The 24,576-nt window shown below is 39.6% G+C and overlaps 1 protein-coding gene across 3 annotated transcripts in view; it reads right to left on the bottom strand.

Moving 5' to 3' along the window:
• Window positions 1-23,889, bottom strand: part of LOC114653392 (laminin subunit alpha-3-like) — a 403,128-nt gene extending 379,239 nt beyond the window's left edge. For 2 of the 3 annotated variants that reach the window (XM_051928866.1, XM_028803680.2), the window contains exons 1-2: window positions 23,449-23,885; window positions 298-450 (exon numbers count right to left, since the gene is read on the bottom strand). In XM_051928866.1, coding sequence (XP_051784826.1) covers window positions 298-450; window positions 23,449-23,724 — 429 coding nt within the window. In that variant the 5' untranslated portion in view covers window positions 23,725-23,885. Of the gene's footprint in view, window positions 1-297; window positions 451-23,448 lie in introns of all 3 variants that reach the window. The other variant, XM_051928867.1, reaches the window with a different exon arrangement.
• Between the last annotated feature and the right edge of the window lie 687 nt (window positions 23,890-24,576).

The raw sequence follows: 24,576 nt of genomic DNA, 5'->3' as shown, positions 1-24,576 counted from the left end.
TCATTCAAAAGTTAACACCCTCTCAAAGCACTTTACAAGTACAGGAAGTATTCTATACTTCACTTAACTCTGCTTCAGTTATTTTTTATATTTGGAAGGTTATGTAACTCTAAAGTAAGGATTGTATAGGCAGCCTTGTGGTTTACAGTCCAACGCCTTATTTACCTCAGCAAGCCACACTAAGTATTCAGGCATATAAAAGTTTTTGATTATACAAAGCAGTAGCACTTTCAGCAAACAAGAACTTCAAAGACAGGATGAAGCAATAAGAATACAGAAGAGAAGGTGTGTACTCACCTGACCCAAGTCAAGAGTGACATTGACTTCATTGTATTTCAAGCCTCTGGAAAGAGGAGGGCTTTGCCACCAGCGCTCAGTTCCATCAATAGCATTAGTAATGGGATGAGCCGCATTGGGATCATTGGAATTGCAGTAATCACAGAATTGTCCCTGTAACAACAAACATGCCAGCAATTAGATGAAAACACTCCATAAATGTAGTATTGTCAACTACTGTATAATTGTGAAATTGGTGGCTGCCTTCAAAACAAGTATTGTAATCCGAAAACAAAGTGCCACAATTTTGTACTCCCTTTTCATGTCCTAGTTATTACAAGTCATGCTCATTTTAAACACACTGCCTTTATCCTGCATACCTTACCTCAGTTTGAACAAGCTCAGTTGCTTTTTTATCTGTCATACACATGTCCCACATAAATAGAATATTATTGAATGAACTAAAAAAGTTGTGATTGCATTATGTATTGACATTGTCATGCATGCTTCTCGGTGGGGCACCTTCAGGGCTCATCAGAGGTATGTCGTAACACCACTGGGTGAAAGAGGGCACTGTGTCATCTCCCTTTTTCTCCCCAGTGTCGAGATGACTCCACGAAAGGCCTCCCCTTCCAGTCAAGAGCCCTATAAAGCCCAGGCTGCTCTGGAAGAGGGCATCTGTTGTTGGACTGAGCAGACCACAGGACGGAATGTCATGCTATTCAAGGAGACCTGCCAGAAGCACAGCTGTAGTTTGCCTACCCAGGTTATTTTCTTTCTGTTAACTTTGAGATTGCACCATTGTGCCCTGTTTTTGTTTGCATTTCAAGGAATTAAACGGGACGACTCAGATAGTGTCCCAACTTTTCATATATATGGTTGGTGTTGTTTCCCTCGACAACAACATTTAAATAAATCTTATTCATAAAATTATTTGAAAGTGTGCATTTTTATTTTAAATGTAGTGTAAATGTACAAATGACAGAACATACAATTTGTTATCTTTCATGTAGATGTGAATTTAAGCATTTAAATCAAACAATAAGACCAGGTTGAATTTTACTAGTTATCATCTGTTTAGTATGCAGCTTTTTAAATGATCAATCCATCCATTTACTGAACCAGTTGTATCATGTAAATCTGGTTTTCATTGTCACAGGAAAGATGGGCCTATTCTGACAGAAACCAGTCCTAGATGGGATGCCATTCCACCACAGGGTATGCTCACACTTGCTCCCAATTTCACTTATACCAGGCCAATTAGCATGCCCTGCTATCTTTACAATGAGGAAAGTAACCCAAATTCACCAAGAAAAAACTAATGACAATCATGCCCAGGTTCTTGAATCAAGGGCTTTGTCCCCTAAAATAGTTAAAACCTTATTATACAAAATGGGGTAGCTGCAGACATAGCGCAAAGACTTATTCATTACTAATCTGATATAGCATAATAAACTGTATGGACCATCACAAGGGTATCAGGGTTACAATATTATTATTAAAATTTAACTATTAAAACGGGACAATATTAGAAATAAAAGCACACATGGTAGGTAGAACAAATGCACCACGGCTAGAATCTAGGAGGATCACAGAAGTATAGCTGACAGATTTTTCTAAACAAATGTCTTAACAAAGCTATAGAAGTCCAGGATAACTATGATATAAAATTACATAAACACAACAGATTACAATAGTGTTTGATAACTTGAAGGAACTGTAGAAATCATACACAGCTACACAAAAAGGTGTAAAATGGGATAAAAAGTAAGAATATTCTCTGAGTACAGTGCAAGCCTAGCAGGCCAAGTTAATCTGTTTTATTAAACATCTTCAATGCAGCTGCAAAACTTTGACCATACAACAAAATTCTGCACGTAGGTGAAAAACAGGATTCTACACATTTTTTAAAAGTGCTGAGAAAAAATAAAAATAGGAACAATATTAATATTCTTCGTATCTGCTATGTGGGTTAGCACAACAAAAATCTGTTCCTTAAGTCTGGCGTGATTGATGTGCAGATAGCATCTCCTACTTGTAATGGAAAAAGTAGCTGGAACTTGGGCTAGCAGATTTCTTATGGTTTCTGCTGTTGAAAATACCCAGCTCTTCAGTGAGTCCTGCTTTTTGAAAACTCACCAATCTTTAACTTAAAGGAATGCTCCTCCCAAAAATGTCATTTTGTATATGTTACTTACACCATGTAGTTTGTAATGGTGGCTCACAAAAAAAATGTAATGATGTTTTTGTGGAGAAGAGACATAAAGACCATCCAGAATAAATGGGATCCAATGGCAGCCATGTGAAAAACATCCATGGAAAAAAAAAAATCTCATGTAGCTTATATTGCATAATCCATTTGTACATTATCCATTGATTTGCTCAGAACAGGCAAAATACATGCAATTTTTGCAAAAATACTATTAATATTTACTTCCGGAAAACTCAATGTGAAATATAAACCTGATAGTGTGTTTGAATTGAAGATCTGATCCTTGTCCTCATCACTGGATAAGAATCCTGTCTTCAGTTTCAATGCACAGCATTATGGGAAAGGGCCATTCCTGTTTGTCTCTTATGCTGAGTCTTTCGGAAGTAAGTATTAATAGTATTTTAGCATATTTAGAACCAGATATTAAAAAGAAAAAAAAACAACTTTTTGAAAATACACCACTATGATCTCTTCCCTTAGAGTTATAGGAATGTGATTATTGATAAAAAGAGAACAATCTGTGACAGGGAGATGGACAATTGCCCAGAGTGGGCCAGTGTTTTACACCTTAATTACTTGTATATACTCTCTTTCTTGTATGCCTGAAACTAAATTTGTAAATCCTTTGAAACTGCATAAAATCCTGACAGGAACAAAGCATGGGCTGGACTAGGGGACAGCTGAGTCTGTCTGAGCTGTTTCATGGTGCAGAACTTTCTTGCACGCGTTCTGTAGTATTGTTGCCTGATTTACTATGCGCATGTGTGATGTCACTTCCCGATCCAGCCGGGATTTGTACCCACACGTTTTTAGAAAAATGTGCAGTGTTTTTATTTGAGCTGACCATAATGAGAATATTATGAGTACTGCCACCAGATATATAACACTGATCCCTGTGCATTCCCTGGGTCATTAACAGCTGTGCAGTGCCACATGGGTAACGATTAGCTATGTGCAGCTATGAGTCCAAACAAGCCTTAAAGGAGCCATCATCCTCCTGGAGTCAGAAACGATATTATCATTATTTGACAGGGTCTCAGAATAAAAGATTTATTAAATATTACAAGGCGTTTCTATCTTCTTGATGAAACTGCAAAGTTTATGTAAAGATAAATCAGAAACAAAAAAGATGTTTCAGATGCGAGCATAATCATCCCTTCAAACAATGTCCCAGGCTGCCGCTTCATAGACTGGGCAACGTGTGAACCAAGATTGGAACTCTCTGAGTGATTTGATATATATATATATTTAGGTTGTTGCTAGTTTCTGGCCATTTGTTGTATTTTGTTTGTGGTTATCATTCCATCTGAATCTTTTGTTGTTTGAGGTACAGCCATAATAATCGGTCCAATATGGTTGGCAGATGCTTCCCTAGCCCTCAATGACACTTTAAGGATCTTTGTACAATTATAATGCATTCAAAATTAGTTCAGTTTCTCCTACTCCTTTGACTTCTATGCATTTCATTGAGTTTGTTGAAGTTTCCAAACATTTCCATGATTTCATTGAACTCACGGGTAAGCAAATTCAGAAAGGTTTGCTCATCAGTATTCACCACCTGACTTTGTAAAGTACTGTTTAAAAACATGTATTTTATGTCTACTAACATATGTAATTGCATTCTATTATTCTTGTTACTCACTATTACAAAAAATATAAAGAACAAAGGAACATAAATGTGTCAAACGAGAGGTGACCATTCAGTCCATCAAGCTTGTTTGTTTATCTAATAGCCACGCTGTCCCAACATCTCATCCAGATTCTTCTTAAAGATTGCTGAGGTTTCTGCTTCAACTGCATGTCTCAGTAGTTTGCTCCTAATTACCAAAACTCTTTACATAAAGAAGTTCTTCCTGGCTTCAGTCCTAAGTGCAATTTCCCTTAATTTGCACTGGTGATTCACTATTAATCTAAAAGAATTCTGATGGATCTACTTCATCAATGCCTTTGAGGATTTTAAATCATTTGGAATAATATATCCATGCAGTCTCCTCTCCTTGAGACTAAACAGGTTTAATTCTCTGACTCTGTATGATACGTCCTTAAGTCCTAGTATACACCTGTTTGCTCATCTCTGTACAGCTTCAACTGTTGCTGCCATGTCCGGTGTGGTAGCCAGAACCACACACAGGACTCCAAATGTGGTTTCACTAGTGCATTACATAGTCGGAGCATAATGTCCCTCAATTTATAATCAGCAGTTTTTATGATATAACCTTACATTTTATTTGACCTTTTAGTTACTCCTGCATATTGTTTAGAAACGTGATAACTGAATCTATTCTGAAATAACTAAAACAAATTTAAAATGCTTCAACTTTCAAATCAGTGAACTAAGTCTCCAAACACACACTCCAAAAATGTTATGCCAAGCACACATTTTCTAACTTGTTTTATTATAATGACTTTAATTTTCCAAATTAAGTTGAACATGGGCTGATCTATTTTCTTCTGACACAGCCAAAGCTAAGGTAGTATAAAGTAAGCCTAGACAGGCTCTCCATTTTGGCTACCCAGCACCTTCAAGATATTGGAAAAATCTATTAAGAGCCAAGAACTAAATCTGTGCTCTACTGATTTAATTAAAGGATTACCTTTTGAAAATCTCCTCCCTTTGTCATCTTTTGATATTATGATACAAAGATATTTTACTTTAGTCTTTACAGGAATATTTTAAATTGAATGCATACATACTTTTAGAGGGAGAAGTTCACACTTGCTAATATTTAAGCACAAACCTGAGGCCAATGAGATTCACCTCTGCTACAGATATTCAATCTGGAGATTGCCTGTTTAAAACAATATGGTGTTGCCTGTTAACTGACTGATAAACAGTTCTATCTATTATTTTTATACAGACGTGAACAAATAGTTTGACATCCTTGCAGTTTATTGAAAAAGTGCTATATACGCCACCTGAAAAGCGGATAGATAGATAGATAGATAGATAGATAGATAGATAGATAGATAGATAGATAGATAGATAGATAGATAGATAGATAGATAGATAGATAGATAGATAGATAGATAGATAGATAGATAGATAGATAGATAGATAGATACTTTATTAATCCCAAGGGGAAATTCACATACTCCAGCAGCAGCATACTGATACAAAAAAAAAATACAGTAATAGAATACATAATTGAAAAGCAATTGTCCCATGTATACCTGCGTGCCTTTGACATGACAACAGAAATCTTATTAGTTGGTACAAAATTTGTCCTCTCTACCCTACGTGGGCTAAAAATTGACGTCGATGGAATCCTGGTGGAACCCTCAGCATCAGTTCGTCATCTTTGATCAGCTCCTTACTTTCCAACCACACATTGGCTCAACAGTACAGACAGCTTTTCTTCATCTCCGTAACATTGCTCACCTGCATTCTTTCCTCAGTGTGAAGGATACTGAAACGCTCATTCATGCTTTCATTACTACCTGTCTGGACTATTGCAATGCATTGTTTTATGGTCTCCCAATTAAATATATCAATAGATTACAGTATGTTCAGAATTCTGCTGCTTGCTTACTTACACACGCTAAAAAATCTGCTCACATCACTCCTGTCCTTTATGATTTGCATTGGTTACCAGATTCTTCAAGAATCAAATATAAAATTACTCTTCTCACCTTTAAAGCCCTTCATGGTTCAGCCCCTCATTATCTGTCTGAGATGCTGTTTCCTTATACTCCTGCTCGTGCATTAAGATCTTCGGACGCTAACTTACTCACTGTACCTAAATACAGGTTAGTAACTATGGCTGGCAGAGCTTCCAGTGTGATAGCCCCTAAAATTTGGAATGCTCTTCCTCTCAGCCTTTGCAAGGAAAAATCTATTATTCATTTCAAACTCCTGTTAAAAACACATCTTTTCAATGAGTCTTATTCATTTTCTTGAATGTAATGTTCTACTGTCTTGTCTTGAGTGTATGAAAGGTACTAAATTAATAAAACTTAACTATTATTATTATTGTTATGTCATCAAGAAAAGCAAAGCAGGTTTGAAAAGATATTAAGAATTTCTTATTCTACAAAGATATATTAAAAGTTCCTAGACACATCTGCTGGTACCCCTAGAAAAGATCACATGTAATTGGTTTAGAGTGATTCTTCAAACTAGCTGTTTTCCATAATTAGTATAACGTGTCACTAATTGTTCAATCAGTAAGTCAGCCTATTTAAATGGAGAAAAGTAGTCACTATGCTGTTTGGTATCCTCGTGTGTCCCAAACTGAAAGCAAAAGAGAGAGCTGTCTGAGGAGATCAGAAAAAAAAATTATAAGCAGGCATGTTAAAGGCAAAGGCTACAAGACCATCTCTAATCGGCTTGTTGTTCCTGTGACAGCAGTTGCAAATATTATTAAGAACTTTGAGGTCCATGGGACTGTAGCCAACCTCCCTGGACACGGCCACAAGAGGAAAATCGATCCCAGAACGGGAAGAATAGTGAGAATAATAGACAAAAAGCCAAGGATAACTTCTAAGGAGATACAAGCTGAGCTCCAAGGTCAAGGTCTGTTCGTGTCTGATCGCACCATCTTGTTGAAAGAAAAACATAAAAGAGCCACACTGGAATTTACTAAAATTCATATAAACAAGCCAAAATACTTCTAGGAGAATGTCCTCTGGACAGATAAGACAATGCTGGAGCTTTTTGGCAAGTTACATCAGCTTTATGTCTACAGACGAAAAAAATTAACCTTTCAAAGAGGAGAACACCATACTTACTGTGAAATATGAAGGAGGATCAGTTATGTTTTTGGGCTGCTTTGCTTTGTCTGGCATGGGGTGCTTTGATTCTATGCAGACAACAATGAAATCTCAAGACATTCTGGAGCGAAATGTACTGCCCAGTGTCAGAAAGCTCTGTCTCAGTCACGGATCATGGACCCTCCAACAGGATTAATGACACAAAAGACACACAGCTAAAAGCACCAAAAATGATCAAGAACAAAACATTTGTGAAGTGACCTTCTATGAGCACTGATTTGAATCACATTGAACATCTATGGAAATAACTGAAATATGCAGTCTGGAGAAGGCCTCCTTCAAACCCGACATAGCTGGAGCAGTTTGCTCAAAAAGAGTGGGCCAGACTACCTATTGACCGGTGCAGAAGTCTCATTGATATCTACAGGAATCGCTTGCTTGCAGTCATTGCCTTAAAGGTTGTGCAACAAAATATCAGGGTAAGCTCTCATCATTTCTGTCCGTACCATTTTCATTTGTGTTATGATTTGAAATATTGTGTTGAATCAAAACTTTAAAGCAAAATCTGATTTTGGCTGAATACAGAATAAACAATGATGGGTGCCAATTACTTTCATCAGTTTCAAGTTATTTCAGAGAAATTGTGGGTTCTTCTTTTTTCATGCAGAGGTACCAACAAATATGTCCATGTCTGGATGTAAAAGAACTTGCATAACTAACAGAATAAAGATAAGGTGAAAAAGGTCACCTCTGGCAAATTCCTCCTTGTTACATATTCCACTTGTATTCATATTGCACCAACAGCATATAAGTATCTGAGTGATGACTTTTTATAGTTCAGTAGGCAAACACGCTCACCTCCACCAACCCTATGCCTAACCTATATACATCACTTACTGTAGTGTAATAGAAAGGGAAAATAATATCAGATAAAATTATTTTTGTTAATCATCCAAAGTTATGGTGAAACTGTATTAGACTAGATATCTCTTAATGGAGCCTTAAATGAGTGTATACCTCCAAAATGGTGTAAAAATGCCCTAAACCATACAGGCATGTAGCTGTCTATACCTACAAGAAAGCAGGTGCTGAATGGCGCTTATACATCCGTCTGCATATCTGGTTTTGAACTGGAGTACATTAATGGCATTGGCCACATTATTATAACAAGATCAATTCCAGCACATATGTATTACTGACTTTCAAGTTTAATATCACAGTTCGCACAAAATAAGACACTTGGTCCCTGACCTCCACAGCTGATGTAGGCAACCCAAACGGATGCTCCAGAAATAAGTGAAAGTGGCCACCTCCAGTTGTATGGGCTTGTGATGCATGCAAGGATGGCCCTATTTTTTGACGGTAAATAATCTGGAATACAAATCTTTGTGCCTATTTTACGAGTATAGATGGGATGGTCACAGAGTGTTGAATACAATTTTGCATTATGTTTTTATGGTCTGGGTTTTGGTAGATGTGACCTGAACTCAGTATTCAGCTCCAGCCTCACATAGGGGGGGGTGACTGCCACATACTCGGATCATTTAATAAAGGCCACTTTTGGCTGGTCAGAGGCACACTCTGATAAAGGCATCTTTTTTCTTGTCTTTCAAGTATGCTTTTGTAGCCCAGGACTGTACAAGGAGTTCTCTTTTGACGATTTGAAACTCTAGTCATTCCAGTCACAAATCTAGCACAGGATTTCACGCAATGAACATCTAGAAGTGTAGATCCACCTTTCAGTTGGTAGAAATGTAAAGAATTTGTAAGTTTTCATCTTTCCATGTTCAACTCAGCCAGTTTTGTCTGAAATTTTCTGTTTCAGGAGAGTTAAATATCCCAGTTTTATTACAACATGCCAAGAAACTCCTAATGCCTGCAAAAAGCCACATTCGTAGTGTACTATCGGTTTTGTGTTTCATAAAAATGCCCAAAATACCTTCCAAAGACTGAACTGCGTTTAACAGCAGTTATGTCAAAATCCATTGGTCTGTAAGTGATACATGCCTTTTCTGATTTGCACAGAAACTGAGACCAAATGTATTCGTTAAATCAAAATTAAATACTCCATTCATCCATCTGTTTTCAATACTTATTTCCCCTCTGCTCAGCATAGACACTGTTGTGCTAATATTATTTTAAAATATGACCACAGTAAGAGGTGTAATTTTCAACATGAAGCAATGATTTGCTGTGGAGACCTTTCAAGTTGTTTTTTATATTTAAAATAATGAGTTGATGGCGACATATAAGACTTCTGAAACAAACAGTGGAAATTGAAATGCAGGTAAATAAATAGTTGGTTTTGCTGATCCTGGATGCTGTCTCCAGCACAGATGTCAAGCCTTATTATAAAGATCCACTTATTTATTTATTTTCTGAACCATTTTATCCATTATAAGTTAATGTCTAATCTTGGTATGAGAAAATGTTTGCAAGTTAGAACAAATTTTCAGACTGCTCAGTAACACCCTCATGAATAAATCCAGGCTTTACTAGTTCATAACATATATAACTTCTGCAACGCATTACTATTCCTGCATAATCCTGTGATTTGAGCAGTAAAACAGCAGTGTCAGCCAGTCATTTTCTAAACAGTTTAGTCCTGAACAGGATCAGAAGGTTTGCTGGAGTCTATCCCAGCTAGCATAGGATGCAAGGCAGGAACAAACCCTGGAGAAGGCACCAGTCCATCGCAGGGCAAACACACACACACACACACACCATCGACACGCAAGGGCCAATTTAGTATCACTAATCTGTCTAACCTGTATGTTTTTGGACTGTGGGACGAAACTGAACTACCCAGAACAAACTCACACAGACACGGGGAGATCTTGCAAACTCCACACAGGGAGGACTGGGGACACAAAAAATGCATCATCTCCATACAAGAAATTCTAGGGTTTTGTCAAGGTAAATAAGCAAATATTGATGTTAATAATTGAGTCAAGTTTGTTTCACAATAAGTAATATGTTTTTGAATTATAGTACAGTATCTTTCTCCACTTAACAGGAACACTAAACACAACGCACTTAGAAACAATGGATCTGTCCGTAATCTCAGAGGAATAGAAAGTGCATGGTGCAACATTTATACCGTTGCAACTGTGACATCACACAATGCACACTTAGTCATTCAGGGAAACCCTTTCCAAAAAATGGAAAAAAATAATAATGTAGCACATTCACAACAGAAAGCGTTCAGATTATGTTTAGGGATGCCTAAGCCAAGTAAAAGCACTGAAAATTTGAAATACAGGGTGAGTCAAAATTATGTTAACATTTTAATGGCAGAAACAATTTATTCACAAAACATACTTCATATGTGCAAGATGATTTACAGGAATGTCTCAACCTGTTCACCTTCATGTTCAACACATGCACCATATGTGGCACATAAATTGTCCACAAAAATTGTATATAAGTACATACATAGCAGTACCATTAGTGTTAACATAATTTTGATTCACCCTGTATTTAGCCACACTTGTAAGCGCATGGAGTGTCTCACAAGTTTTGGTCCAGGTTCTAATGGGAGGAAGAAGAAGAGTGAAACACCATCATTAACATGGTTTCAGTTTTCCATAAAGTGGGCAAGAAATTCCAGGAAGATGAATGACGTCCACAGCCAGTGAAAGTGACCTAAGGCCCATCCGATATAGTCTGCCCTGCTCTTCTGAAAGTCAGTGTAAACTGCTGTACCTGTTTTAGAAGAGGACAAAGCTCTGGCCTTAAACATCTAATCTGATATCATTTTCTTTTCTTTTTCAGTTAAGAACATAAAATAAAGGGTGTTCTGGAGGAACTCCAACTTGTCTTCTTTTGTTTAATAAATTTTTAATATGTATGTAAAGAAAGGAGTACTTCCCCCCATTCATTCATCCAGTCAAATTCAAGCAATTCATAAATTTTGGCCATCATAAAAAACATCTATCAACTAAAACAATTCTCCATTGACTCCATTTGATCCAATTGATGGATCTGAGAGGAAATCCACACAGACAGTAATTCATGACCAATCTCCTAGACATGTGTGTCAATAGCTCTTAACGCTGCAGCATCCATGAAATTCCAACTACATCCATTCATCCATCCACCCATCTATTCACTGAAATTGCATAGTTCATCTAATTGCTTCTAAAGCCTTTCCCAGCAGTATTTTATACAAGACAGGGTGCAACCAGGGCCAAAGCATCAGACCATCACAGATCACAATCTCAACACACATCCACAGTCTCTCAACCTTGGCCAGTTTAGGGTTGCCAATCAGTCAAAGCAGTAAGCCTTTATGATTTGAGAAGAAAATTAAAGTACCTGAAGAAAAATCTACATATACAAAAGCAAAACATGTACAAATACCCAAACACACACACACAACCAAAGAAAAGTTGTCTCAGGGGAGCTGACCATTATACTGCCCATTATAACAAGATCAGTTATGAAAATATCTAATCTCCCCAATTCAACACATCCTTCCCTGATGGTTGCGGCTTTCTCTTACCAGTTTCTAGAAAAGCCACTTCAGAAGTTTAAAATGGGATTTCATTGTACCTTATAACACCTTACAAAGCATATGAAGATGTTTTGTCAAAGTACTCCAGCACTTAGAAACATAAGAAATGGGACAAACAAGAGGAGACCATTCAGTCCATTGAGCTCTTTTGTTTAGCTAATAGTTAAGCTGTCCCAACATCTCATCCAGATTTTTTTAAAGGTTGTCAAGGTTTCTGCTTCAACTACAAGTCTCAGTAGTTTCTTCCAGGGTCCCATAACTCTTTGCGTAAAGAAGTGCTTCCTGTCTTCAGTTTTAAATGCACTTCCCTTGCGTACCAAAAAGGTGAGAGTCAGCTTTAGTGTTAACTCCAAAATGGCCTGATAGGAGTAAACTTGGGTATGTGTTAAGCAAGCACAACAATGCATTGGCGCCCATCCAGGATTCTTGCGCTTAATGTTGCTGAGATGGCTTCTGGCCACCTAACAACAATGAACTAGATAAAACAAGTATGAAATGAATGGAATTGTAACCCAAACATTCTTCAGATTGCTGCACGTTTTCATCAAAGTGTCTTCCCATATTGGGACAGAATATATTTGCTATGTGGGTGGCATTGAAGGAGACCAAGGTTTGCTTCCTGGGTCAGCCCTGGTTGGAGCTTACATGTGCTCTCAGTGTCTGTGTGAGTTTCCATTGGGTGGTCCAGATTCCTCCCACAGTCCACAGACATGCAGGTTAGGTGGATTGGTGATGTTGGATTGTTTTTCTGGGTGTAATTCACGCAGTCACTTACTTTTTTCTTGTATAATTATAACCTTTACAGAAACGATTCTAAAAAGTTGAATGTCAGCCCTGGAAATGTTGACAATTTTGATAGAAAACTTTATTCTGTATAAAAGCTAATTACACTGTAAATGATGGCAGCTCATGCTCCTCAGGCCCTTTTCCAGCTGAAACAATAGAGTCTCAAGCAGAGCGCCCAGCCCTTGCAAGGCTGACTGACAGGTAAGAATGAGGCAGAGGCCCTGCTAGAGGGCTACCAGACACGCCAGCAGGTGCCCCCAAGTGCTTGATTCCTGCTGACATTCTTCCACTCAAGTAAAAATATACTGTAGAAGAGCATCCCCACGACAGGAGCTGCATTGCTGAAATGTCTCTGGAGATTTGGTGTCAGGTTTAAAGTTGCAGCTCAGTCTCCCACTGCTTCTCAAAACCACAAATGCAGTGTCACGAAATGTGAAATCGCAAGTGCCAGGCTGTAAGGTAGCATTGCCAGCATGACTGGCAGCAGAAAACAGCACCAAATTACAAGGCAAAATCTTCAAAGCCAAAAGCGAGTTTTTCTAAAGAATACAAGGAAATGGCCGAAGCGTTTAAGAGGCAGATTATTATTATTTAAGTTAAATGGACTAAACATAAGTGTACCATATAAATCATTAAGTTTAAATAGGCACTTTATGATGAATATGTAATAATACATTGTTAAACATGTCAAGAATAGCAAGTTCTATTAGTATGTTAATCCTGCTTTACTTTTCAAATTACAAAAAAAAAAAATGAATGCCCTAATGCTTTGTGCTTTTCCTGTGATGCATGCCCATCAACTATTAATATAAAATAGTACGTTGTCATGGGAAATTGTTGCATATTTTTGCTAAATTATTGTTATGTGAATTTTACTTACTGTTTCCTTTGGGTTTTTTTCCTGCCCAGCTTGTAATGTTCTGTTTTAAATTAATTTCAGTTAAATAGTTCTGTTTAATATTTTGTATTAGTTTAGCATTTTTCTCGATTTCTGTCAATTATGGAATTTATCTTTGTAAAGAGTCTGCCATAAACTAGGAGTCCCAAGCACTAACAATTTTCAAAACACTTCCAATAATGCCCACTAGAAGGGGAATCTCACTGTCACACCCCAGCTAGTAATAAGGACAACCACTGAATCTTTATAAAATAAAAGATTTATTCTTCACCTTAAATTCTTCATCTCAGTGTGGCGAGAAGGATAATGGATTGGGCGAGCATGAGTGCCAGGGATATTTAATTTCGCCACACAGCAGGAGGCAGTGGTTCTCCATGCTGAACCCAGTTGAGACTCCCACAATCCTAAAGTACAACCCTGTCGGGGTCATTGGGTGGGGATGACTAGCTCTGTTTCTGCCTGATCTGCAAGCGGTCCAGATGCCAATGATGGGATACCGGAAGCAATCCCAGATCCAGTTTTAAAGAGTAGGAAGGCAGTGTATGACACTCAGCTGAAGGCAGAAGGATGAAGAGAATCTTTTAATTCTTGAGTATTTAATTAGAAAAGTGTTGGTGGCAAATAAAAACCATTTATTTGAACCCGGAATTGTGTTAGGTAACATTGTGTCTGTGTTTTGGTTCTTGGTGGTGCCCCCTTGTGGATACAAGAAATAATGCTTATGAGGGAGATTTAAAAATGGCAGTAACATTGTGGGCACATAGGGAAGCCAGTCTAGATGACCCAAGTCAACAGCTGGTGGAGCTGGCATTCAGTACTGAAAAGAAGTAGTGACTGCTGCTCCATTGGTGAATGTGCCACCAGAGATGGCAGGCTGGTAACTGGGCAATAGAAAAAGAACCAAAAGATGAAAACATTAGTCAGGACACAAGCAAGAGACCAAATCCAAATGATCTTGCATCAAAACCAAAAATATTAATAAAAAACAAACTCTCAAGAACCTGGCAATAATTTTAAATACTGGGGAACCCAAACTCAAAATACTGTGGAATCAATTAACAAAGCACATGCAAATACTGGTATTGTTATGATGGAAAGATCAAATGGAAAGTTTGAATCTGCTTTCAGAGCCTAAAAAAAGGAGCAAATGGGTTATGGAAAGAAGCACTCAAAACTGAAAAAGGTATTTTGGTCATTGAAGCACTTTCAATCCTCAAATGTGAAACAGAATAACCCGACAGTCTGCAGTCATTACAGTCGTCCTTATTTCTATCCCACCAAGAAGGAATATGGAGCATCAGAACCTGTGCTGTAGTGAGATGAATGGCTGTACGTTAGATGAACAAGCAGCATCCTTTAGCATAATAGATAAGAGTACAGAACTAAGCTGCCCACCAGAGCTTCGTAGTTAACCGACAAAAATGCAGCAAACAACTGGCCCTCTACTGACATAGCTGCGCCAATTTTTACTTCATAATCTTTACCCCACTATGAAAGGATACTTCTTTTTCCATATAAAGTATTTAAAAAATCCTTTCAAGTCTCACATTATGATAACCAAATACAAAAGCATTTTAAATGCCCATCCCCATTTTCCAAGTGATACACCCCTGGAATTCCAGCCAGCCAAATGATTTTTAATATCGAGAGAAAGTGGTATAAAAAACAGGGGGCGTCACTGAGCCACAAAAGCCCAAACATACCGCACTAAGAAATCCCAGATACAAAATAAAAGTTTTCATTGCACAAAATACCTTCTTTAACAGTCAAATTCCACAGCCTTTCAAAAAACTACTTCTAGTTTTCCACTTCCAGGTGAGTGCTGCCTTCTGCCACCCAACTCCGACTCCTTGGAGGAGGCTGGATAGCTCACTTTAATGTCAGAGACGGACCTACTGCTAGTACCAGGACATAGCCTGACGGAAGAGCTTCCAGGTCAGACAGATGTTTCCTTCACCCTGCAGCAACCCCCGGTGGCACTCAAGGACCCTGACAGGATTGTCCCTCAGGGCTACAACTCCCATACCTCCCTGCGGGCATCTTTACTGGGTCCTCACCAGTGGAGCACTGCTTTCTGTTATACTGGGAGAGGAACTGCTCTTGATATCCCAGCTCCCCCCTAATGTCCATTAATCTATCCCTTTGTATGGGATGTTGGAACAGCCCCATCTCGATCCCGATATTGTCCTTCCATTACAGCATCCTGGCCAGGAAAGGTCCAGTGCAGAACTTACAGTGGTAAGAGTTTTCAGAGACCTCTTTTCCCAAAAATTAATTCTTATTTTTTTTATTTCATTTTAGCAGGAGTTTGTACAGCTTGTATGTTCTCCCTGTGCTCCCATACCTGTAAGTCTGGCCCCATCAACCCTGAATATTCTGGGACAGTTAGTGTCTGTGTGAAGGAAGTTTGCATGTTCTCCCTGTGCTTACATCAGTTTGCTTTGGGTGTCCAAAATTATCTCTCACATACAGCTCTAATGGACTGGTGGCTGTTAACTGGCCTGCTGAGAGTGAGTGTGTGTTGATGTGTGTGCGAGTATGAACTATAATGGACTAATTCTTTTTCTAGGATTGGTGCTCGATGCTGCCAGAACAGACACTGGCTCCTGCACTCGTGTATTGGAAATGGGTGAGTGGGAGTGGGACTGGTGTTTACGGGTTTCACTCTTTAAGCAAAATGCCATTTTAGCTCAAAACTGTCCCCTGGTGGTTAGAAAGAGACCTGCATTAGTGTACTCTGGACAGCCTGCTTTATAATCCAAGGGTCCCCAACTCCGGTCCTGGAGGGCCCCAGTGGCTGCAGGTTTCCATTCTAACCCTTTTCTTAATTAGTGACCTGTTTCTGCTCCTAATTAACTTCTTTTGAATTAATTTTAATGGACTTGCTGTTAAAGACTCAGACCCTTTAATTGTTTCTTTTTCCTTAATTAGCAGCCAAACAATAATGAGATATAAAATGAGCCAAAACAACTGGTGTCCATCATACAATATCTGAAAAAAAAGAAAGATGAAGGTCTCAGGAATGCTGATCTGCTCAGGTCCACAAAACATTTTACCAGTGCTCTTAGAAAGAGACAATCAACAATTTTGAAATGTATGCTATTGCATAATGAGAGCAGCAACAAGCCATGGAATTAAAGAATGGGTTTAATTAACAACAAGAATCAGCGCCTAATTAAGCAACTGATTGGAGTGAAATTGGTTAAAGTTTGAGGCCCCGACTTAGTTGGTCTTCTGTTGGTTCCCTCACTTTACATTTAATTTCTGTTTGGATGCCATTTAAGGAAAGAAACGAAGCAATTCAGAGGAAAGATGAAGACATTTAGGGGAACAAATTGTTAAAAACAAGTCAATTAAAATGAATTCAAAAGAAGTTAGTTAGCAGCAAAAACAGGTCACTAATTAAGAAAAGGGTTAGAATGAAAACCTGCAGCCACTGGGGCCCTCCAGGGCTGGAGGTGGGGACCCTTGCATGATCTCCTGAAATGTTGACTTAGTCTGGGCCTACCAGGAGCTTCCTTGTGGTGTGTGGGACAGTCAGCAACAACTTTGACTGTCACATTAATACAGGTAACATACTGTATGTCACAGAGTGGAGTGACTACTTCACAAAAATAAACTACTCAGTTCATATGAAGTTCATCCGCTTGTGCTAGTGATAAAAAAATCTGCAAGGTTTACAAATGTAAGGAAAACCATCCCAAAATCACTATGATCCAGATTTTTCAGATTATCTTTGGGAGAGTGGAATAACAAATAATAATAATAGAAACAATAATAATAATAATAAGTTGCACTTATAGAGCATCTTTCACAAACCCAAGGTCACTTTACATACAAAGGGGGTGGAAAAAAAAAGAGACCACACAGAAGACAAAAGTTCATCGAAGAAGAAAGTTTTGAGTTGAGATTTAAAGGTGGAGAAAGAGGAGCAATCTCGGAGAGACTGAGGAAGAGAAGTATTCAGGGTCAAAACCAACACACACACAACAATGAGCACACTCTACACAGGCAGGGAAATGGCAGCACTAATTTGGCCCTGTGTGAGTGAGTGCACCCATGAGCCCTGTGATGGACTGGAACCCTCACAGGACGGCTTCCTGCCTTGAACCCATTACTGTCAGCATAGACTCCAAAATTCTGCAATCCAGACTAGAAAATGGCAGGAGGATTCAATGTTATCCTCAGTCTGATGTGTCGTCCTGAGCATTAACAGTCTCGTGCATGCATGTCAGAGGAGTTCAGGCATGTAATAACCTGCCGTGACGAGACGGCATGCTGCCACTAACACTGTCATCGCCTCCTTTCTCTCTAAACCGCCCAGTGAGGTAATTTAACCCCGCCCCTTCCAGTCTCACTGCCATAAAACCCTGGGCATCCCAGATGGAGAGATCATTAGTGGCTCAAGTGACCCGCAGGATGGAGCTCCACCATTTATTTGCCCAAGTTTTCCTGTGTATGGAATATACGCTGAAAAGTGTCATTTTTGTTTTTGCTTTGTCCTTGGACAATAAAAGGGCTGACCTGGTTGGCATCCCAAAAATTTCCCTCTGTTTCAGAACTGTCATTTCCTCACCTGGCCACAACAGATATGCATTTTCATGTGTGGCCATGCTGATCTCCCACATCTGCTTTCATTCAAACTGGAAGAATAGTTAGTTTTCTGTCTCTGAATGATTAAACACTATGCATGTAGGCTGGTAAAAGTAAGTAGTATGGCCCAAGCACCGTTACAATCTTTAATTATTCCTCTTCCTTTAAGTTCACACTGATGAAACTGACCTTCTGCATATTCTGTGGGGCTACTACAAGCAGATGCCATACAAATCCTACTTTTCACCCTTTATAGGGCAAAACAATAAATATCCTTACTAAGGATGAGTGCAGGTAACTGATAAATATTGTAGTAGTAAAAACTGAAGACATAAATGGGGTGGAGAATCAAAAAAGCACAACATGGTTTTGCTTATTTCAGGTCAGGTCAGGTCAGGTCAGGTTGGAAAGCATGCACTGGTATAGGGTGTTTACTGCACCCACCACTAGACTAAACAGCTCAGGATCCCGGTGGGCAACCCCAACGCCATAGGCAGACACGCAGTCCAGTCCCACCCTCTGGAAATGACCATCTGTCTGCCGCAGCCAAGTATTATGTGGGCAACCCCTTGGCCTGTTTCAGCCGCTTGGGTCCTCAGCATTGTGAGCTGGATCACCCTCAGGGAATCGTGCCACATGACTGTAGTACCATTCACTTATTTGTGGCATCCATTATGTCATTTTCTTTGCAAAAGTAATTTATAGTGCCTTTATTTAAAAAGGCTTCTCTATTTAAACAAGATAAAAAAAATAAGAGGAAATAGAACTTTTGCAAGATTAAAGAATTCCAATAATGGAGCTCACCACAAGAACATAGGGACAATAAGGAGAGAGAGATGTTTTAGCAGCCAAATTGCTAGAAAAAGTGGGCTCAAGTGTGATGGACAGGCATGGCTCAACCAGACACGATAATCTTGAGAAGCAGACAAATGACTTCTACTGAAATCGCTTGATATTAGTTGGGGATCATTTCAGTCATAACTTTATCTACAAGTGGGTGTGGATGAAGTGGAAGAAGATTTTTTTAGTATGTAATTATCAAATCTTTTTAATTCAATTCTGGATCAGCAGCACTGGGCACGAGGTAGGCTTCCAACCCTGGTGTTTCTTGCAGTGCCCACTTACACAAACACACACACTCACACGCACACACACACCTACAGTGGCACCAATGTACACAACTCTTTTTTTTGAAGGCATACTGGACAAAAGTTATTTAAATGGCTAACATTTGACTTAAAAATTATTTTACACGGAATAATATAACTTTACATATTAATTGGTATAATAAAACTGCAACACTTAAACTTGCCTAATTGTATGCCATTTTCTTACCCCCTTAATCCAGACTAGGGGCGTGGGGGTGCTGTAGTCTATCCGAGCTAGCATTGGGCACAAAGCAGGAACAAACCCTGCACAGGGTGTCAGTCCATCGTGGGGAAAACACGCACACACACACTACAGACACACACACAAACACATAATAGTGTAACCAGTTCACTTAACCTGCATGACTTTGGACAGTGGGAGGAAAACGGAGCACCCCATGGCCATCTTAATGGCATCATAGACCATGGGTAAAATAGTGCGCTTGGGGCCCCTGTTTTAATAGCAAAACAGAAACATCCATGGGCATCAGAAACATTGTGGGCCATCGTACTCCTGAGGCCCCCAGCCAGTGCCCACTCTACCCATACATTAAGATGGCTTTGTGGAGGAAACCCACACATACACGAGGAGAACATTCAAACACCACACATGAAGGACCCGGGACACAAACCCTCGTCTCCTTACTGCGACACAGCAGCACCACCACAGTACCACCATTCTGTTTAATGGATCTTTGTAAATATTTAGAAATAGAGCACCCATTTTATTTCATCAGATTATTAAGGTAGTCAATGTAATCAAAGCAGAACATGCCTTAGAACTGCGATACCATCTGTATGATTCTGTTGCACCTTTTGGTGTGAATCGTGATGACACCTGCTGACTGCAATATTAGTGAAATATTTTATTAAATCCAATAACATGGGAACAAGGTCTTAATCTTTTACAGTGCACACCTTCATAAGAACGTCCTGACTCTCATATCTAAAAACTACCATCCACTCCCAGGATAACCTTGCATCAGATTAGCATAACAACACCCCCTACTGATACCTACCAGAACTGCAGATGGGTAACATGGCGTACTTAAGTCTGGCCAGGACTTCTACAGATTCTAAGAAGGGTTATGGTGATTTTGTTTCACCTGAATTATTTTTTACCATTTCTAAAAAAGATTGAAGAGTAGGTCATCTTTGGAGATTGAATAGTACACCAGTCTCAAACTACTTACTTGACTTTGCAAGTTTAGCTATCCCTCCTCCATAGGTCTGGTATGTGATTTGTTAGTCCTGACCTTTGGTCAATAGTGTATCCTCCAAATAAGTTCACGTGCAATTCTTCAGTCATAATAATTCTTATCCTTGTCCAAACTAGTAAACTATTGGCCTTGTAAGTAAAAGGGCACATATGTGGAACCTGCAATCATCTGGCATCCCATATAGGACTGGCTCCAAAATTGTATATTATTATGCAATATTATATATACCAGTAACGGCGCACTGCACTGAATACACTTGACTTGAGCATTCCTAGTTTTTATCCTCTTTCTCTGTACATTTAGCATTCATTTGCTCAGAGGTTGATGTGCTTGCTGCTTCCTGAGCAGCTCTACTTTTCTCCACCCTAGCGGCCCGTTTCTTCTCTTCTTTCATCAGCATCTTTTTGCTTTAAAACTGATTAAGTCAGTATTTGTATTGTAATTACTTAGTACGTTTTCTTTAATTTTTCACTTAAGCTGGCACTTAAAATCTGCCTCAAGAATGATTTAAGATATGAAGAGGTAAGGGAAGTGATGGCGAAGGTGGTAGGGAATGAGAACGGCGCCCGTACACTTGCGCTGCATGGCCACCCTGATGGCCGCTGCCGAGAGTTGATTCTACAATAAAATAAAAATAAAAAGAGGAATAACCTTGGAGGTCAATCATCACCCTGAAAGTGGATAGTAGACGTCATGTACTGTAGTATATGTGTAGCAAATTTCAGGTCAATAGGTCAAATGGTTTGTGAGCTACAGGTGATTTAAAATCTTGGACAGACAAACGAACAGCCACAGTAGCATATTATATATAAAGATATATCATATAAATAATATATATATATATCACATATATATGTATACACACATACACATTATGCATCCATCCATCCATTATCCAACCCACTTTATCCTAAGTACAGGGTCACGGGGGTCTGCTGGAGCCAATCCCAGCCAACATAGGCAGGAAACAAACCCCAGGCAGGGCGCCAGCCCACCGCAGACATTATGCATAATTAGGGAAAAAATAGTAACGCAAAAAACAACAAATATATACATAAAGGAATGTGTAAGTGCCTTACGGGATTGACAGGCATCCTGACTAGGAGAGGGGTAGGTTCCTTACCCAGATGGAAGACCCTGGTGGATGAATGGATGTGTCAGTCAAAAGAGAAGAAGGTTCCTTGCCCGGATGGGAAACCCCAGGCGGATGGACAGGCATCCCATGGATGGACAGGCATTACATACCTTCTCTATTAAAGGGAAAGACTCTCTCTAAGGGCTGTTTATTCCCCCAGGAAAATATAACAGCAGCTTTGTATTTTGATACCCAATGCTGGGAATTGTAGTCCAGTAGCACAGACCTGCTGGGGTCCATGGGTACCACAAGAGAGCACTGCAGGGAGTTATACTGCCTACTATTTGGGACTTCTGTATGACCTAGAAGTGCTTCCAGCAGGCACAACCCTTCACCAGATGTCCTCCTAGGTCCTCAATAAAAGGGAACACTCTGCCTTTTCCAGGAAAGTTGGAGATCTGAAGGAAGGAAGGCAACACTTGACTGGAGGATTGGCGGTGTGGAAGTAGAAAGAGAGAGAGAGAGGCACTGTATACATTCTTTGTACAAAGGTATTTTGATTTTGATTTGATCCTGGGACTTGTTTGTGTGCTCGTGTTTGGGGTACTGCATTGCCCCAGAGCCATCATAAATGATAATAGAAAGATTTGTATAAAAACCCCAGGATTCACCCAGTTACAAGCTCCTATCTTGATCATTGTCTACATTCTTAAAAATAAAGGTGCTAGAGTGGTTTTTCAGAATGATACCAAAGTGGAACCTTTTTTGGTTCCCAAAACACCCATCCGCATGAAGGTCCCAGAAAGAAGCTTTATTTATTTAGATATGTATGTGAATAACCAGGACTAGATGACCACAGATACGTAAAATAATGTTAGAATGACTCTTGCTTTATATAATAACACAAGCTCAGTTTAGGCTTTCAAAATCTGTCAGTGCCCTACTAGATAGCCTTCAGCTTTTTTCTACATATTAGAAAGTTCTTCCAAGAACAAACTTCATATTCAAAGAGTCCTTCCCAGAATGAAACGGTGCTTTGTCAAGCAAAGGTTCAAAAAGAAACCACAGAAACTAATAAACAATAAAATGTATTAAAGAACTATTATTTTTAAGAGTGTACATGATATCTGCGTGTTCTCCCCGTGTCTCTGTGTGCCATGATTACCCTCCATACCACAAACACACGCAGGGCACGTTAGGGTAATAGTTACCAATGGGTGCCATCCAGTTTAGTGCGTCCACGCTGCCATGGGAGTGTGAAACTGGAGTGAATTCGTACTGGAAAAAAATAAAATAAATCAGATTCTCCCTGGGACCTGGTGTTTCCTTGCACGGTCCAATGACATACAGGTTAGGTGGGTTTACGCTGAGTCGTTCACACTGTGAGGGTCTGGCGCCCTCTCCACGGGCTGTTCCTGCCTTGCGCCCGACTCTTGCTGAGAGAAGCTCCAGTTTCCCGTGAACGGGTTTAGAAAATGTGAGGAGCCGGCTACTTATCACTTTATCTTTGTCGGTAGTGTCGTTTGTGTGACCCGGGGCCTGAGTGCTGTCAACGATATCGTCATTACATGCCTTTAATGGCGCACGGGATTTAAATAAGAATGCGCCGATAACTTCAATTACCCGCTCGCTCTGCTATAAATCAAAGAGTGATCGTTCGAATCTGTTAAAAAATAGGTCTTGCAAACTTTTTCCAAGCAGATGCGTGCAATCACCTGCTTAATAAAGGTGTGTCGGGTGCAACTTGTGAAATCAAGCAGCGTCTAGTCGAAATAGATGTTAATCAGCAGGGCAAGATAAATCCGTGCTGACAGAAGGTCGGGTTCATCCCAACACCTGCCCTCTGCGAAACAACAGGATGTCTGAGGATACCGACTTTTTACAACTGAAAGGAAGGGAAAAATATGTGTAGGTCCATGTTGAGATGGAATTAACTGAATAAGAATGAATCGATTACCCATCTGCCCCGCTGCTCTCCCAAGTCTCATCGGTCGGAAGCGCCACCCGAGCCTACCTGAATGGTCTGGCTGGATAAGCCAGTTGTAGGTCCTCCGACCAGTTTGCAGTAGAGCTCCAGTTTGGATCTGCCCGTCTCGTCTTGTCCACAAGTCGCCGTGGCGGAGATCCGAGCACCCTCAGCCAGGTTGAAATAAGGGGGGTGCAGACTGAAACCGATGATCTCGTTCAGTGGGATCTGCGCGAAGCCGCAGGGGCACAGAGGTGACAGGAGAAAGTAAGCGAGCAGGACGGTAGCAGCTTCTTCTCGGCTTCTCCTCGCCATGTTTGACATTTAATCGAATCGACGGCGAAAGAATGCAGCTCCTCACAGAGCGCCTTAAAGCTAAGGCGCAGGAGACACGACCCACTCACTCCCCTTGCTCAAGACGACGCGATTTCGCGGATTGCGGCGCTCCGCCTGAGCTTGAAGTTGTCTGCTCAAGAGTGGCGTTGGCTTGATCACTGCGCACTGCACTCATTATTTGTGCTTACTGTTCGTCACCACAGCATAACTGATCTCGCTAAGCGGCGATTTTAAAAAAAGTTCCGAACACTCCGACAGAGCACAACAGAGACGGTTAGATGGTCAAACACAGATGTACGAATAGTTGGGGATTGATGATCGCCGCTTGTATAAATGTGTATATGTGCGTGTATATTTATATATAAATAATACATATCACTGTAAAAAATTTCAGTACATTTAACGGTAAAAATACTGTAAATGGTGAAAGTAAAAGACCTTTTCTGAAAAAAAGGAAAGTTGCCTTATGTTCTACTGAAAATTACCTGTATATCTTAAACAATACATTTCATTATTTTTTACAGCCAAGTTCTGTAAAATCGATATTTTTCTACCTTCAAAATATGCTATCGTTTGCAGATGCATTACAATTACACTGAAAACATCTGTTAATTTTACAGTGTAAAACTGTTAAATAGCGAACATAAACAACCGTAAAATGTAAAACGGTAAAGCGCTGTTTCAGTAAAACCGAACTTACAATATTTGCATAAGGACACGCCCCTTTTTACAATATTGTTCCTGGTGAACCGCATACCTTTGAATAGTAGGGAAAAAAACTTAAACACAGTTAGCAGACGTATTTTTCCCTGCGTTCTGAAGGTATGTTGAGGTTATGGA

The sequence above is a fragment of the Erpetoichthys calabaricus genome, chromosome 6 (genome assembly GCF_900747795.2).
Source record: "Erpetoichthys calabaricus chromosome 6, fErpCal1.3, whole genome shotgun sequence".
Taxonomy (NCBI): Eukaryota; Metazoa; Chordata; class Cladistia; order Polypteriformes; family Polypteridae; genus Erpetoichthys; species Erpetoichthys calabaricus.
This window is presented reverse-complemented; position numbering and strand designations above follow the sequence as displayed.